The 14,729-nt window shown below is 40.6% G+C and overlaps 1 protein-coding gene across 9 annotated transcripts in view; it reads left to right on the top strand.

Annotated features, from left to right (window-relative positions):
• Positions 1–14,729, top strand: part of ctu2 (cytosolic thiouridylase subunit 2 homolog (S. pombe)) — a 47,619-nt gene that overhangs the window by 27,077 nt on the left and 5,813 nt on the right. For 6 of the 9 annotated variants that reach the window (XM_072518011.1, XM_072518007.1, XM_072518012.1 and 3 more), the window contains 9 exons: positions 2,034–2,143; positions 2,274–2,641; positions 4,071–4,206; positions 5,051–5,182; positions 5,932–6,023; positions 7,993–8,093; positions 8,454–8,628; positions 10,331–10,397; positions 12,410–12,468. In XM_072518011.1, coding sequence (XP_072374112.1) covers positions 2,034–2,143; positions 2,274–2,641; positions 4,071–4,206; positions 5,051–5,182; positions 5,932–6,023; positions 7,993–8,093; positions 8,454–8,628; positions 10,331–10,397; positions 12,410–12,468 — 1,240 coding nt within the window. The remainder of the gene's footprint in view (positions 1–2,033; positions 2,144–2,273; positions 2,642–4,070; positions 4,207–5,050; positions 5,183–5,931; positions 6,024–7,992; positions 8,094–8,453; positions 8,629–10,330; positions 10,398–12,409; positions 12,469–14,729) is intronic. The other 3 variants (XM_072518008.1, XM_072518010.1, XM_072518013.1) reach the window with 2 other exon arrangements.

Here is a 14,729-nt window from a genome sequence, read left to right as displayed (position 1 = left end):
ATAATAAAATATTGAAGTTTAAAAAAACCCAAAAGATTCTGAACAGTGGTGAGAAAAACATTCAACTTCTCTTAAAAGGCTTGAACAAAGATTTAAAGGATTTTTGAAGGAATAAGAAGAGATGGCAAGGCAGTAGAGGATGGATAGGAGGCAACATTCCAGATATAGAGTTCAGACAGATGAAGGCTGCACTGATGAAAGTGAAGAGAGGGATGAGCAATATAAAAACAAGTAGGGCTGCCGCATAGGCCGGGGTTTGACACTGAAGTGGCGGCCCTTCCAGCAGCTGAGTGTGGGGGCCCCCTCCGCCAGCCAAGAACGCCTTGGCACTATTTTGCATAGCTGAAGGAAATTAGTTGCCTGAGGTCATGGCTAGTGCTGCATTGTTCCCACCAAGGCAGGATGTCCCCCCCCTGTCAAGGCCTGCCTCCCAATCAGAGAACTGACAGCTCTTCAATCTCAGCTGCGTCACCAGGACCAGTGGCAACTGCTAGGTTTACAACCATCCTGGGGCACAAAGGGCAGGATTTTCCGTTTCTGAGACTTTAAGTATTGACACAACACAGAATTTGTGGACTTTCACGACATGAAAGCCGAACATGGATCGATTCAGCAACTGTGGAGGGACTAGCACCGTCGCCACGTGGAACACAACTGATTCCAATGAGAAACGGTGCGGTTCCGCCGGGTCCGTGATTGACACCTGGGAGGCTGACGAGCTACAGCCGCACATGCACATTACACTCTCCACACACACCATCCCAGCCAACAAGATGGCACTGATTGTGCTGGAGCGTGCCCATACAGCTGATGGGTTGGCTGGGGCCAGAGCGCACCTAGGGGGGGGGGGGGGGGGGGGGGGGGGGCCTGGGGGGACACCTATATAACCAGTGGCCCAAAGTTCACAGTGGGCTGTCAGCTGCATGTGCAGCTGCATGGTTGCCTTGCCGGCTGCGGCAATGGTGTTCTGTGCCCGTCCACCTCAACCCCACAATCCATCTAGCCAAGCCCCGCTATTCGCCCTGGCAGCAGCGCCCCGGCCAGGTGTCAATCACGGACCCGGCGGAACCGCACCGTTTCTCATTGGAATCAGTTGTGTTCCACGTGGCACAACTGTCAGCAAACTATGGGGTTGTTGGACACTTTCCGTACCCCCTCTCTCTCCCTCTGCAGCCACAGTGCGGGTTTCATAATTTTAAAAGCACAAGTGAACTCTGCCGTTAGGAACTCGGCCCACCGGAGGCGGAGCATCACAGAGGCTCTGGAGAATACTGGGTCAGGCCCGCTAATGATATACAAATGGTGTTTACTGTACGTGCGTTCCGAACCACACTGACTTCGCTTTCGTGGTGACGGAGAATTGCGATTTGGCGGCAAATAGGCACCCGCCGCAATTTTAGCGTTGGAAACTATTCCCCCATCCAATCGTGTTTGATTTCGGCGTCACCAATGGAAAATCCTGCCCAAGATCTCTGCGTTCTCTTTGTTAATTTTAGTGTGTTCAGTTGTCGTCTATCTAGTCCAGGGTTTTATCATTTCTAAATTTCATTAGATTATCAATTATCTCTTCCCTTTCTATCTTCTATGTCCTTGTATCTTTTTGGATATTTCCCAATATATTGTCCAGGTTTTTGGTCTCCTAGTAAATACTGAGATAAAGTAACTTTGATATTTTCACCATTTTGTGTCACTGTCTGATATTATTTGGTGGATTGCCTGGTGGTCATTTTCTTCATTCCTTTATGTATCCATTTGCAGAATACTTTACTGTTTTTAAATTCCTTGATAAATTTATTTTCGCAGTTCAGTTTTGCTTTCCAAATTGTATTTTTTAACTTTTACCCTTTCCATATTTCCTTTTCTTATCCTCTCTATTTTCTGCATTATGCGTTTAGAGTAATTGAGTCTAGTAAATTGAAGCTGAATGTTGCAGAGTTGAAAATAGACAAGGGAAATGTATGTGAATGTATGCATCAGAACCTCCTTTACATAAAAGGGAAATTGTTAATGTCTCTTTCTTGCTTCACCTACAGAGGGAGCTGTATGTGGACGGAGTCTTGAAGAAAGACAGGCAACGTTATCACAGCTGGAAAGCATGTTCCAAGCTTCAAGCTTCCCCTACCATATAGTTTATTTAGAGGAGGTAATTTTTTTTTCCAATGTACCTTCCTGTGCAAGTTTTAGGAGTGGAGCTCATGAGATTTTGTCTTTTTTATTTGTAATCATAAGTGAAATTGATGTTATTTATTTAAAAGTTTGCTTTTGTTTTGTAGGTGTTCAAATTGCCTAATTCCATGTTGCAGAGTGTTTCCTCCAGTCCAGCAAGCCATCATGGTGAGAATTACAAAGAGGCAGTGGATGATTTCCTACAAAAGCAGCGAGAGACACTTATTCATACTGAACAAAGACCTACAGTTGCGGAGCAGTTGAATGTCACACATTCAGAAGAACAGGTTCAAACAAAACTTGCTCAACTCAATATCTGTGATCTTTTTAGTAAAGAGAATACTGGGAACACCACCTCAGAAACTTCCACCTGTGGAAAATGGCCATTTAACTTGACACAAACAGAGGCAATAAAGGAACTGTTTAGTTCAATAAAGACACTGACTGCTAAAGAGGAATTGCTGCAAACATTACGGTAAAATGTAGTCTCTGATGTTCCTTCATCATAGATTTTAGTATTGCACCTTTAAAATGAGGTCATAACTTGCCCTGTAATCCCCAAATTGTACTTGCACTAAACTTTCAGATTCTGCTATCCCATTTTATTCATTTTATCAAAAATGGATAATGCTTTTTCTGTATTCAAAAGTCTTAGAAATAATTGTCCAGTGCCTTGGCCATTAGGAACAGTAAAATGTACGTCATTAATTCAGTTAAAACAAGTGGCAGCCTCTATTTCCTGACAATTTTATATTTTCATTTTGTGTCTGATTTTCATAGAACTGTAGAAATTGACAACGTAGAAAGTGGATATTTAGCCTGTCATACCTGCACAAGCTCTTTAAAAGAGCCATCATGCTTCGTCCCATGTTCTTAATTTTTGTATATAATTTTGGAAATTACACAACCTCAAGAACCTGTCCAACTCTCTTTTAAAATTATTTATGGGATCAGCTTCCACCACGTTTTCAAGTTCCTGACAACCAAGTGGACAAAAAATATCCCCTCAACTTCCCTCTAGATCTCTGCCAGTGATTTTAAATTTGTGATCGCTTGCCAAATGGACTTCTTTTTCTGCCTCTGCTGGGCCACCTTGTAATCTGTTCCAAGGAGAACTTTTCCAACCTATACTTTTATCGCTCATCCTGGTAAATCTCCTCTGCACCCATTCTAAGGCATTCTCTTCCCTCTTGTTATCTATCCTAAAGTTGCTGACATGTGGATAGGAGTTGTTGTGTGGATGTAGATTCTCTTCTGGTACACTGCTAAAGTGCCCAATCTTTGCAAGTCTGGAATGTTGTGTATTATTAAGCTAGTCATCCATGGGGGCATCACAGCTGAGCCAAATCTGTTCATAATTCGACATTTGTTCCCATGTGCTTTCAAACAGGATTGTTAGACAGCGATAATCCAATTTTGAGGCCCAAATTGCTCGTTCAAGCACCTTGTTGAACTATTCCTCGAAGACAACCCAAAATAGAAAAAGATTTTGCATTGATATAGTACCTTTCACAACATTAGGACATGCATAAAACAATTTGCAACCAATGAAGATAAGTGGTAGTCATTCCTGTAGTGTAGGAAAATAGTAATGTCAAGCCTTTGTAATGTAGATAAGAACCCACTTTCATTCTGGCCTTACATTTTGATATATCTGGATAGGTAGGAAACCAACACATCGTGCTACTAAGATGTGATATTTACATTATTTACCCTGACTGCAGTTGAAGCCAAAGGCTACTGTGACTAAAGCATCGCAAACTTTGTTCAAATATTTTATTCTTCTCTAGCTTTTTAAAAAACGTGTGAATTTGGATCATTTTGACCAAGCTCTTGTACATGGATAGGTTTTTTTCCCCTGGTCTTTGTCGATTTTACATCTCTTAAACAAAATTTCTCAACAGACATCACCTGCTGTTGTATACTGCAAGGATCAAAGGTTACACAAAAATAATGATGGGAGACAGCTGTACCCGACTGGCAGTAAAACTTCTGACTAATATTTCATTGGGACGTGGCGCCTCACTTGCTATTGATACAGTAAGAAATAAAGTTAACTTATGTAATTTGACTGATGAATCTGGGATGTAATAATTGCAAAATTCATCTTGAAATTATATTCGAAGATAAGTAGCTAGACTAATTAATCAATGCAATCATTTTCTTTTTCTTTTCAAAAAAAAGGACAAAGGACATTGAAAAACCTGTTCTGTATTGTGAATGTGCGGTCATAACCATGACCTTGGTTATATTTTTATTTGTGTGGGATATTCTAAACAATATGACGGACACTATCATTTGAACTGTAAGCCTGTCTAGAACAAACCACTTTGATGCCCCAAAATAATCTAATGTGTGACTTGAAGAAAGTCTGTGGGTTACTTTTATTTTCTGGCAGGTCCATTAGATCATTCCTGGATACTGTGCTGCTACTAGGTTGTTTGTTCAATTGTAGCAACTGTTAAAGAGGCAGCTGAAAGAATAAGCCGATGAAAGAATAGATGTTTTTAATGATTGATAATCATTCAAAAGTGTTTATTGACCTGGGGGAGGGGTCATGAATATTCCTAACATTTATCTCTAGATGACTAAATCATTGACCTAATAATATAAACGTGAGTGCCACACATGCATCCCAATAGAATTTAGAAATTGCATTTTTTTTTTTTTTTTTTTTTTTTTGCAAACTGCATTTCTATAACTAAGTAGCTACAGGACTGGGTATTGTATGTTATGCTGGAGTTGCATATCTGTACAATAATATGTACTTCATTTAGCACTATATGGTACTGATTCTTAAACAAGAATTCCCTGATACATGGGCATCCAATTTTACCCATGATGTTGGAGGTTGTTTCTAGATACTATTTCTTTCTGAACACAGGGATTCTCAGATAATCGTTATGGAGATATCATGATAGTTCGTCCGATGAGGGAATACTCATCTAAAGAAATTGCTTTCTACAATAAACTTTTTGATGTTCCTAATATTTTCACTCCAGCGTTAGATACAAAGGTAAGAAAATTGATTGCACTAAATGGCTGCAATGTCCTGCCTGTTAGATTTGTTTAAAGTTTAGCCTAGCAAAGCACATATAGAAAATAAGAGTTGCGCAGAATTGTCTAATAACTTTCAATGCCATTTAGTATTTATTGGTGACATCCAAGAGAAGGTATTTAAGAACAGTTTTGACATTGAATTTAAGACATCTCAGTATAAGTCGGATTGGTGAAGTATGTTCATAGGCCACATCATTTTGAAACTAGTCTCTTAAATTTTTCTAGATTAACAGCATACAATTTCTTTTTACTTCCTACCTATATGCATTGCTAATTACTCTTCTCAATTTCTTCAGCCAGACGATGGAGAATCTGTGGAACTCTTTGCCGCAGAAGGCTGTGGAGGCCAAATCACTGAGTGTCTTTAAGACCGAGATAGATAGGTTCTTGATCAATAAGGGGATCAGGGGTTATGGGGAGAAGAAAAATATTAGCCATGATTGAATGGCGGAGCAGACTCGATGGGCCGAGTGGCCTAATTCTGCTCCTATTTCGTACGGTCATAATATGTCTTGTCTCTATCAAAGATCAATGGCCATGAACCTCAAGGCCCCTCTGCCCTTGCACAGTTTTTACAACTGTGTCATTAAGTCTATATCTGAATGGTGTAGAATTACAGCCATGCTAGTTCAGTAAGAAAATAAGAGCTTAAACAAAAGGCTACTTATCTAATCTACATTACAAAATCTGCTGCGCTCTTTCCAGGCCACTGATAAAGCTAGCATCCATCGATTGACTGAGAGTTTTGTGAACAAATTGCAGACTGATTTCCCATCTACTGTAAGCACTGTTTACAGGTAAGAATGATCTGCTTTCTGATTTGGATAAATACATCTGTATAAGTAATAATGCCTTCCCAAACATTTTGAGTATGTGCAATAAATCGTGGAAATGTGGAACAAAAGGCAGTATGTGCTTTTTACCATGTTTCTGAACAGTCTGAATTTCTTTGATGTTCCCATTTCCCTACCCCAAGATTTTCTCTCCTTGTTACTTTTCTGAGGTTTTGCACCCCTGCACCAGAACGAGAAAGATAGCCAGCTCCCTTTCATTTTATTTCTTCGTGGGGTGTAGGCGTCACTGGCAAAGCCAACATTGCCCATTCCAAATTACCCTGAATGTGATTCAGTTCATGTGTTTTAGGTCCACCCACAGCACTGTCAGGGAGGGACCTTGGGGTTTCCACCAAACGATAGTGAAGGAATGGTGATATATTTCCAAGTCATGATGGTGTGTGGTTTGTAGGGAAACTTGCAGGTGGTGCTGTTGCCATGCATTTGCAGCCCTTGTTTTTCCAGGTGGTAGAGGTCACTGGGTTGGAAGGTGTTGTCAAACAAGTTGACGCGGTGCATTTTTTAGATGATGAATATGCTGCCACACTGCTTAAGGTGGTAGATTGAATGCCAGTCAAGCGGGCTACTTTATCCTGGATGGTGTTAAGCTTCTTGAATGGTGTTGGAGTTGTACCGATGCAGGCAAGTGGAGAATATTTATCACATCACTGACTCATGCCTTGTCGATGCTGGACAGGTTTTGGGGTGGATGGGGGTGGTCAGGAAGTGAGTATTCGTGGCAGAAAACCCAGCCTTTGACTTGGTCTTATAGCCATGGTATTCATGTGGGTGGTGCAGTTAAGTTTCTGGTCAATGGGAACTCCCAGGATGATGATGATTGGCGATTCATGGACAGTAATGCTATTGAACATCAAGAGGAGCTGGTTAGATTCTCTCTTGTTGGAGATGGTTATTGCCTAGTACTAGAGTGGTGTGACTGTTACTTGTCACTTATCATCCCAAGCCTGAATTTTGCTCGGGTCTTGCTGCATGCAGGCATGGACTGTTTCAATATCTGAAGTTACAAATGGAATTGAAGATTTTACAGTCATCAGGGAATGTCCCCAATTCTGAATTTATGATAGAGGTAAAGTCATTGATGAAACAGCTGAAGATGGTTGGACACTACCCTGAGGAATTAAATGATTGACTTCCAGAAACCACAGAATTCTTCCTTTGTGCTAGGCATGATCCCAGCAGTGTTTTCCCTCTGATTCCCATTGCAGAACACAAACCAAATATCGATGAGCATGGTATTGATGACTAATTGCCACTTGATAATATAGTCAATTACACTTTTTAATCATTTTGCCAATGATTGAAATTTGACTGATGGGGTGATAATCGGCTGGATTAGATTTGGCCTCCTTTCTATGTACAGGACATACTCCTGGTTAATTTTCCATCATGTTGGGTAGGTGCCAGTGTTATAACAGTACTGGAACAGTGTGGCTAGATGTGTGGCTAGTTTTGGAGCTGTCAGTTCTAATGTCAGCTGAAAGCCAGCCAATGCACAATAGCAGTCCACTGGGACTCCCCAAGCAGTTTTTCTCCTCTTCTACTTGGGTGACTTTTGACTTCATTCTCATCCAAGTTTTATTTGTACCATGGTTGAGATCAGGAACACAGTGGAAAAAGAGTGAGCTCAAATGTGATTTGGAACTTTAGTATCAGATTATAAACAACAAAGAATATATTTTAAAACATTTTAAATTAAATGTGGTATTCAAAAAGAATTGGATTGCTATCTGAAAAGAAACCATGCAGAAGGTTACAGGGATAAGGCAGGGGAGTGGAAGTAGGTAGAATGCTCTTTCAGAGAGCCAGTGCAGACCTGATGGGCTGAATGGCTTCCTTCTGCACTGTAAAGATTCTGTGAATATCTGGCATATTAGTTTGTTGTAATTTCAATTATGTCTTTTTTTTCTTGTAGGACCAGTGAGAAGCTGAATACAGCTTGCTCTGACTTCAATTGTGGTACCGAACAGGTGGAGAAATGTCTGCTATGTCTCTGTGCTATGGACACTAAAGTAGGTATGTCATAAATATTAAAGACAGTCTTTAAATGCTGTTGATAGATGCCATACAGACGGAGTCAGTGTTAAGTGTAACGATGAGGTCATTCCAATGTTTCTATATTCAAATCATTTCTCCTTCATTATTTAGTTCCTTAAACTATAAGCCAGTTCTAACCTACAAAGAGGATTAGACCCTCATATGGGTGGGCGTACACTAGTTATTTTCCAACTAATAGAAATTAGTTCATAATTAAGGGATGCAAGAGCTGGATTAGTTGTTGGAATTAGCTATGTAGGTTGGGAAATATCACCTGTGAGGTAGTGTAAATTTTATAATTAGATTTTTAAAAATCATTGGATTTGTTATTTTCTCAAGAGGAAGCTTCAGCATTTCATGCTACTCTAATATCAGAAAAACTATCACTCAAGCAGTCTCCTGACCAGATGCCTGTCAAAGAGGTTACTGAGCAATCCTGCTGTACTGGTGATGGAAAGGAAGAGAAAGGAAAATGCTGTGGTGCACACTCCGAAGAATGCTATTCAGCAAACAGGTAGGACCTTACAAACTATAAAATGCCTTTAGAAAGAAAGGTTGCAGAGAAATGTGAAATTCTTATCTGATTCTCATACTCCTATTAACAAAGTGGAAAAGTTAGATCAATGTGAATTCAACACCCCTTCTCTGGTTTATAATTTATATGAATTCTGTTTCTGTCCAAGAATAATGGCTACTGGAAATATGATACTGTCCAGTTATTAAAAATGGAATAGCAATAAGAAACAAAATGGACAGCAGCTTCCTCCAATTAATATTGGGAAGACCAATCTATTGTCTTTGGTCCTTGTCACAAACTAAGTTCTCTTTCCACTGATTCCAGCTGCTCCTTGGCCTCTGTCTTAGGCTAACCTAGACCTTTTGCAACCTCAATGTCCTATTTGAGTTCCAATCCAATATCCTCTTCATCACCAAGACCACCTCCATAATATCACATGCCTAAACCCATCTGCTGCTGAAACACTAATCCATGTTTTTGCTACCTCCACCCTCTACTATTCCAGTGCTCTCCTGGCTGGTGTCCTTTCTAACACACTCTATAAACTTGATTTCATTCAAAGCTCTGCTGCCCAAGTGTTGATCAACCATGGCCACTGCAATTGCTTATCTATATTAGCTCCTGGTCCACCAATGCCTCAAATTTAATATTCTTATCCTTGTGTTCAGTTCCTACCATGGCCTCAACCATAATTATCTCCAATATCTTCTGGCTCTACAACCCTTTGAGAACTTGTGTTCCGCCAATTTGGGTCTCCTGCATATCCCGGACATCGTTTCCACGCTGTTGGTTGCCCTGCCTTTCACCGTTTGGGACCTAATCTCTTAATTTCATCAAGCTTTTGCTCGTCTGTCCTTTTGGCTTGAAGTCAAGGTTTTCTGATTTATTTTCCAAAATACCAATGGGACATTTTACTCCATAAAATACACTATATAAATCCAGATGTTATTGCAAACTAATTTATCCTGTAGGAATACAGGAGATCCACAAATATAGTGTAAATTGATGCCCAAGATTTTCCACTAAAATAATGTAAACCATTCACATTGTAGCAGAATTCAACCAGGTACAAATACTCAAAATTCATATTGAACTAAATTACTCTAAAACGTATTTTATTTGGAAACCGATCTAACTGAATTCTCTAACTTTTTCTGCGCTTTCTCAATTGTTACTAGAACCTTTTGTTTTGTTAGTCATATTTATCACCTTCCTTAGATGAGATTATTACACCTGGTGGGCGAGCATTTTCTAAAAGGACTCTGCCAGTGCTGCTCAGATGTGGACAGTGACCCTAAAATGGCCTTTGTAACTGGCTTACATTCTGATTTTCTGAAATTTGCAATTCATTGAGGGAACCATAAACCTAATCTGCATCTTATCTATTGCACCACAAACGCATGCATATGCAGTTTATAGTTACAGATGAGTGATGACAAAAATGAGAACACTATTTGGTACTTTAATATTGTGATGAATTGTACAGGGTAGGTGGCTTAGCCACGTTAAAATTGTCCCTCAATTGGAAAAATTAAAAAAATATATTGTGATGAATAAGCTGCCAAGAGAGGATTAGGATATCTTGAATTATATTTCTTCTGAAGTCAATTTTCGATATGTTACTTGTGTCGAAAGTGAATTCCATGAAGTGTATGCTCTCCAACGTTACTTACCAATTAAATTTTACTTGCTGCTTCAGTAGTAATCGAACCACAGATCTCTTCTCACTGCTATGCTACAGCTGTAGACTGACTGTCAAAGATATGGTGAGTTAAATTGTAAAATCCAAGTTTAATTCTCATTTCTGCATTGGTGATAAGCACCACTTTCATAATGTTGTTCCTTAAGATTAGAAAACTTAAGACTGTAAATTGCATTTAAATGTCTTTAGTGCTACATATCCAATCAAAAATGTCCAGCAAACTGACTTTGCAGCCAAACGGTGGTATCCTTTTACTGGGTTAAATGGTTGCAATGTCAAATTTGTTTTTGAAAGCTACACATAGAACAGGCCCTTCGGCCCTCGATGTTGTGCCGAACTTTGTCCGAAACCAAGATCAAGCTATCCCACACCCTGTCATTCTGGTGTGCTCCATGTGCCTATCCAATAACCGCTTGAAAGTTCCTAAAGTGTCTGACTCCACTATCACAGCAGGCAGTCCATTCCACACTCTAACCACTCTCTGAGTAAAGAACCTACCTCGGACATCCCTCCTATATGTCCCACCCCGAACCTCATAGTTATGCCCGCTTGTAACAGCTACATCCACCTGAGGAAATAGTCTCTGAACGTCCACTCTATCTATCCCCCTCATTATCTTATAAACCTCTATTAAGTCGCCTCTCATCCTCCTTCGCTCCAATGAGAAAAGCCCTAGCTCCCTCAACCTTTCCTCATAAGACCTACCCTCCAATCCAGGCAGTATCCTGGTAAATCTCCTTTGCACCCTTTCCAATACTTCCACATCCTTCCTATAATGAGATGACCAAACTGCACACAATACTCCAAATGTGGTCTGACCAGAGTCCTGTACAGTTGCAGCATAACCCCACGGCTCTTAAACCCAAGCCCCCTGTTAATAAACGCTAACACATTATAGGCCTTCTTCACGGCTCTATCCACTTGAGTGGCAACCTTCAGAGATCTGTGGACATGAACCCCAAGATGTCTCTGTTCCTCCACATTTCTCCGAACCCTGCCGTTGACCCTGTAATCAGCATTCAAATTTGTCTACCAAAATGAATCATCTCGCACTTATCAGGGTTAAACTCCATCTGCCATTTTTCGGCCCAGCTCTGCATCCTATCAATGTCTCTTTGCAACCTACAACAGCCCTCCACCTCATCCACTACTCCACCAATCTTGGTGTCGTAAGAAAATTTACTGACCCACCCTTCAGCCCCCTCCTCCAAGTCATTTATAAAAATCACAAATAGCAGAGGATCCAGCACTGATCCCTCTGGTACACCGCTGGTAACTGGTCTCCAGTCTGAAAATTTTCTATCCACCACCACCCTCTGTCTTCTATGTGATAGCCAGTTACTAATCCAATTGGCCAAATTTCCCTCTATCCCACAACTTACTTTCTTCATGAGCCGACCATGGGGAACCTTATCAAACGCCTTACTGAAATCCATGTGTACCACATCAATTGCTCTACCTTCATCTACACACTTAGTTACCGCCTCAAAGAATTCAATCAAATTTGTGAGGCAAGACTTACCCTTCACGAATCCGTGTTGACTATCCCGGATTAAGCTGCAGGAACAGAGAGACCTTGGGGTTCATGTATATGGCACGGTCCTAATTAATTTATTATATCTATTAACATATACAGTACGCATCAATTGTGCATTATGCATGCAAAGTCCCTGCCACACCTAAATACGCACACACTTGCATATACACTACAATGTAACCTCCAAACAGCAAGCAGTAATTGCCAAACCAATACCATTTACTAACTGGTATGAACCTGAAAACTAGCTTCTTGAATTGCCTAAGATTTTATTTATTATTTTCAGCTTCAAACTGGAGAGCCAACTTGACAAAATATACAGTTATAGAAACAAATAAGTTAATCTTGGGAGGGGTGAAGTGTCACCATACCACACCTTAATGGTAGTTACAGTATCTTAGAAATGCCATGGACTATACCTCATCTCTTCTTTTTCTCGACTGGAAGTACTCAAAACCTTGAAGTGTCTGTCTTACACTGAAACATAGATGTGCTAACTAAAACTGTGTTAAATTTTGTTTTGATTGTTAATTTTGAAGGTGTCACTGGATCTGCTACCGCAATATGTCCTGTCTGAAGCAGAACGCAGAAAGCGCAGGTGAATTTGCACATGTTAAATTCAGATGCTGAAGGATACATTTAAAAGATTTATTTCTAAATCAATTTCGATAATAATGTAATTCGATTTTCATATTATTGAGTTTTAATTTAAGAGTTTTTAAACTTTTGTAAGTAAATCAAAATTTAGGCAGTCTTTATATTTTTGTTGGTATCATTATATATTTGGTCCCTCAGCAGTAGTTTAAAGTCTTGTAATCTTATTCTAATTAACATTCAATATGTTTGCCATATGCACATGTCTATTCTGCAAGTATCTGTGAACGTGGTCATAATTTCTGATCTGTATTCTTGGTGGGCTATACAGGAATGAAAAATTTCTACCAATGGGTAGTATTCTAACTTTTTGGTAATGGAATTCAATTTTTAATATTGTTTTCTGCCCTCTGCCGCTGCGCCCCCTCCCCCAGCTGCTGTTGCTCCTCCAATGCAGTCAAAGATGGGAGGAGAGAGAATCAGAAGGCTGGGAAAACATCTGCCAAAAACGATGCTATGAATAGGCTTGATGGAGCTGTCCGTTATCTCGCTGGAAGGGCACACTTTCCCACTTTTAGCTGTGTGGAGCAGCAGGTTTGGCAGGCCATGATAGGAGTGGGTTGTGGGAAGCAGCAAGATCTGTGTCCATGGGATTTTTGGCTGGCCAGAAGGGGAGGGCGAGCAGTAGCGCCCGAGTCTCCATGAATCATTGAGTCATAGATGTTTGCAGCATGGAAACAGGCCCTTCGGCACAAGTTGTCCATGCCGCCCAGTTTTTACCACTAAGCTAGTTCCAATTGTCTGCATTTGGCCCATATCCCTCTATACCCATCTTACCCACATAACTCTAAATGCATTTTAAAAGCCAAAATTGTACCCGCCTCTATTACTGCCTCTGGCAGCTCGTCCCAGGCACTCACCACCCTCTGAAAAAATTGTCCTTCTAGACCCTTTTGTATCTCTCCCCTCTCACCATAAACCAATACTGTCTAGTTTTAGACTCCCCTACCTTTGGGAAAAGATGTTGACTACCTTATCTATGCCCATCATTATTTTATAGAAGATCTAGAAGATCACTCCTACGCTCCAGGGAAAGAAGTCCCAGTCTATCCAGCCTCTCCTAATAACTCAAACCACCAAGTCTCGGGAGTATCCTAGTAAATCTTTTTTGCACTCTTGCTTAATAATATCCTTTCTATAATGGGGTGACCAGAACTGAACACAGTATTCCAAGTTTGGCCGTACTAATATCTTGTACAACTTCAACAAGACATCCCAATTCCTGTATTCAGTGTTCTGACCAATAAAACCAAGTATGCCAAATGCCTTCTTCACCACCTGTGACTCCACTTTCCAGGAGCTATGAACCTGTACTCCTAGATCTCTTTGTTCTTTTTTAAAATAAATATATTTATTCAAATTTTCCAACAAATTTTCAACAAACCCCCACCCCCCCAACAAGAAAAAATAAACAAAAACACCACAATCAGAAATTATACATTGGATTTGCCCCATATAACATTTAAAAGCACAAATAGGGAATAACGCTCCCCAACACCCTACCATTAACTGAGTAGGTCCTGCCCTGATTTGATCTACCACAATGCATCACCACATTTATCTAAATTAAACCACCTGCCATTCATCGGCCCACTGGCCCAATTGATCAAGATCTCTTTGCAATCCTAGGTAACCTTCATTGTCCACTACGCCACCAAACTCGGTGTCATCTGCAAACGTACTAACCATGTCTCCGGAATTCTCATCCAAATAATGAATATAAATAACAGTGGACCCAGCACCGATCCCCGAGGCACACCGCTGGTCACAGGCCTCCTGTTTGAAACACAACCCTCTACAACCACCCTTTGTCTTCTGTCGTCAAGCCAATTTTGTATCCAGTTGGCTACCTCATCCTGAATCCCGTGAGATTAACCTTGTGCAACAACCTACAATGTGGTACGTTGTCAAAGGCCTTGTTGAAGTCCATGAAGACAATGTCGACTGCACTGCCCTCATCTACCTTCTTGGTTACCCCTTCAAAAAAACTCAATCAAATTCATGAGGCATGATTTTCCACTCACAAAACCATGCTGACTGTCCCTAATCAGTCCTTGCTTCTCTAAATGCCTTCTAACAACTTACCACAGACATTAGGCTAACTAGTCTGTAGTTCCCAGGCTTTTCCCTGCGGCTCTTCTTAAACAAGGGGACCTGCAATTTCCTCCCTAGCCTCCCGCAACGTCCTGGGATACATTTAATCAG

The sequence above is a fragment of the Scyliorhinus torazame genome, chromosome 10, assembly GCF_047496885.1.
Source record: "Scyliorhinus torazame isolate Kashiwa2021f chromosome 10, sScyTor2.1, whole genome shotgun sequence".
Classification (NCBI taxonomy): domain Eukaryota; kingdom Metazoa; phylum Chordata; class Chondrichthyes; order Carcharhiniformes; family Scyliorhinidae; genus Scyliorhinus; species Scyliorhinus torazame.
The sequence above is the reverse complement of the archived record's forward strand: the minus strand, read 5'-3'. Positions and strand labels throughout refer to the sequence as shown.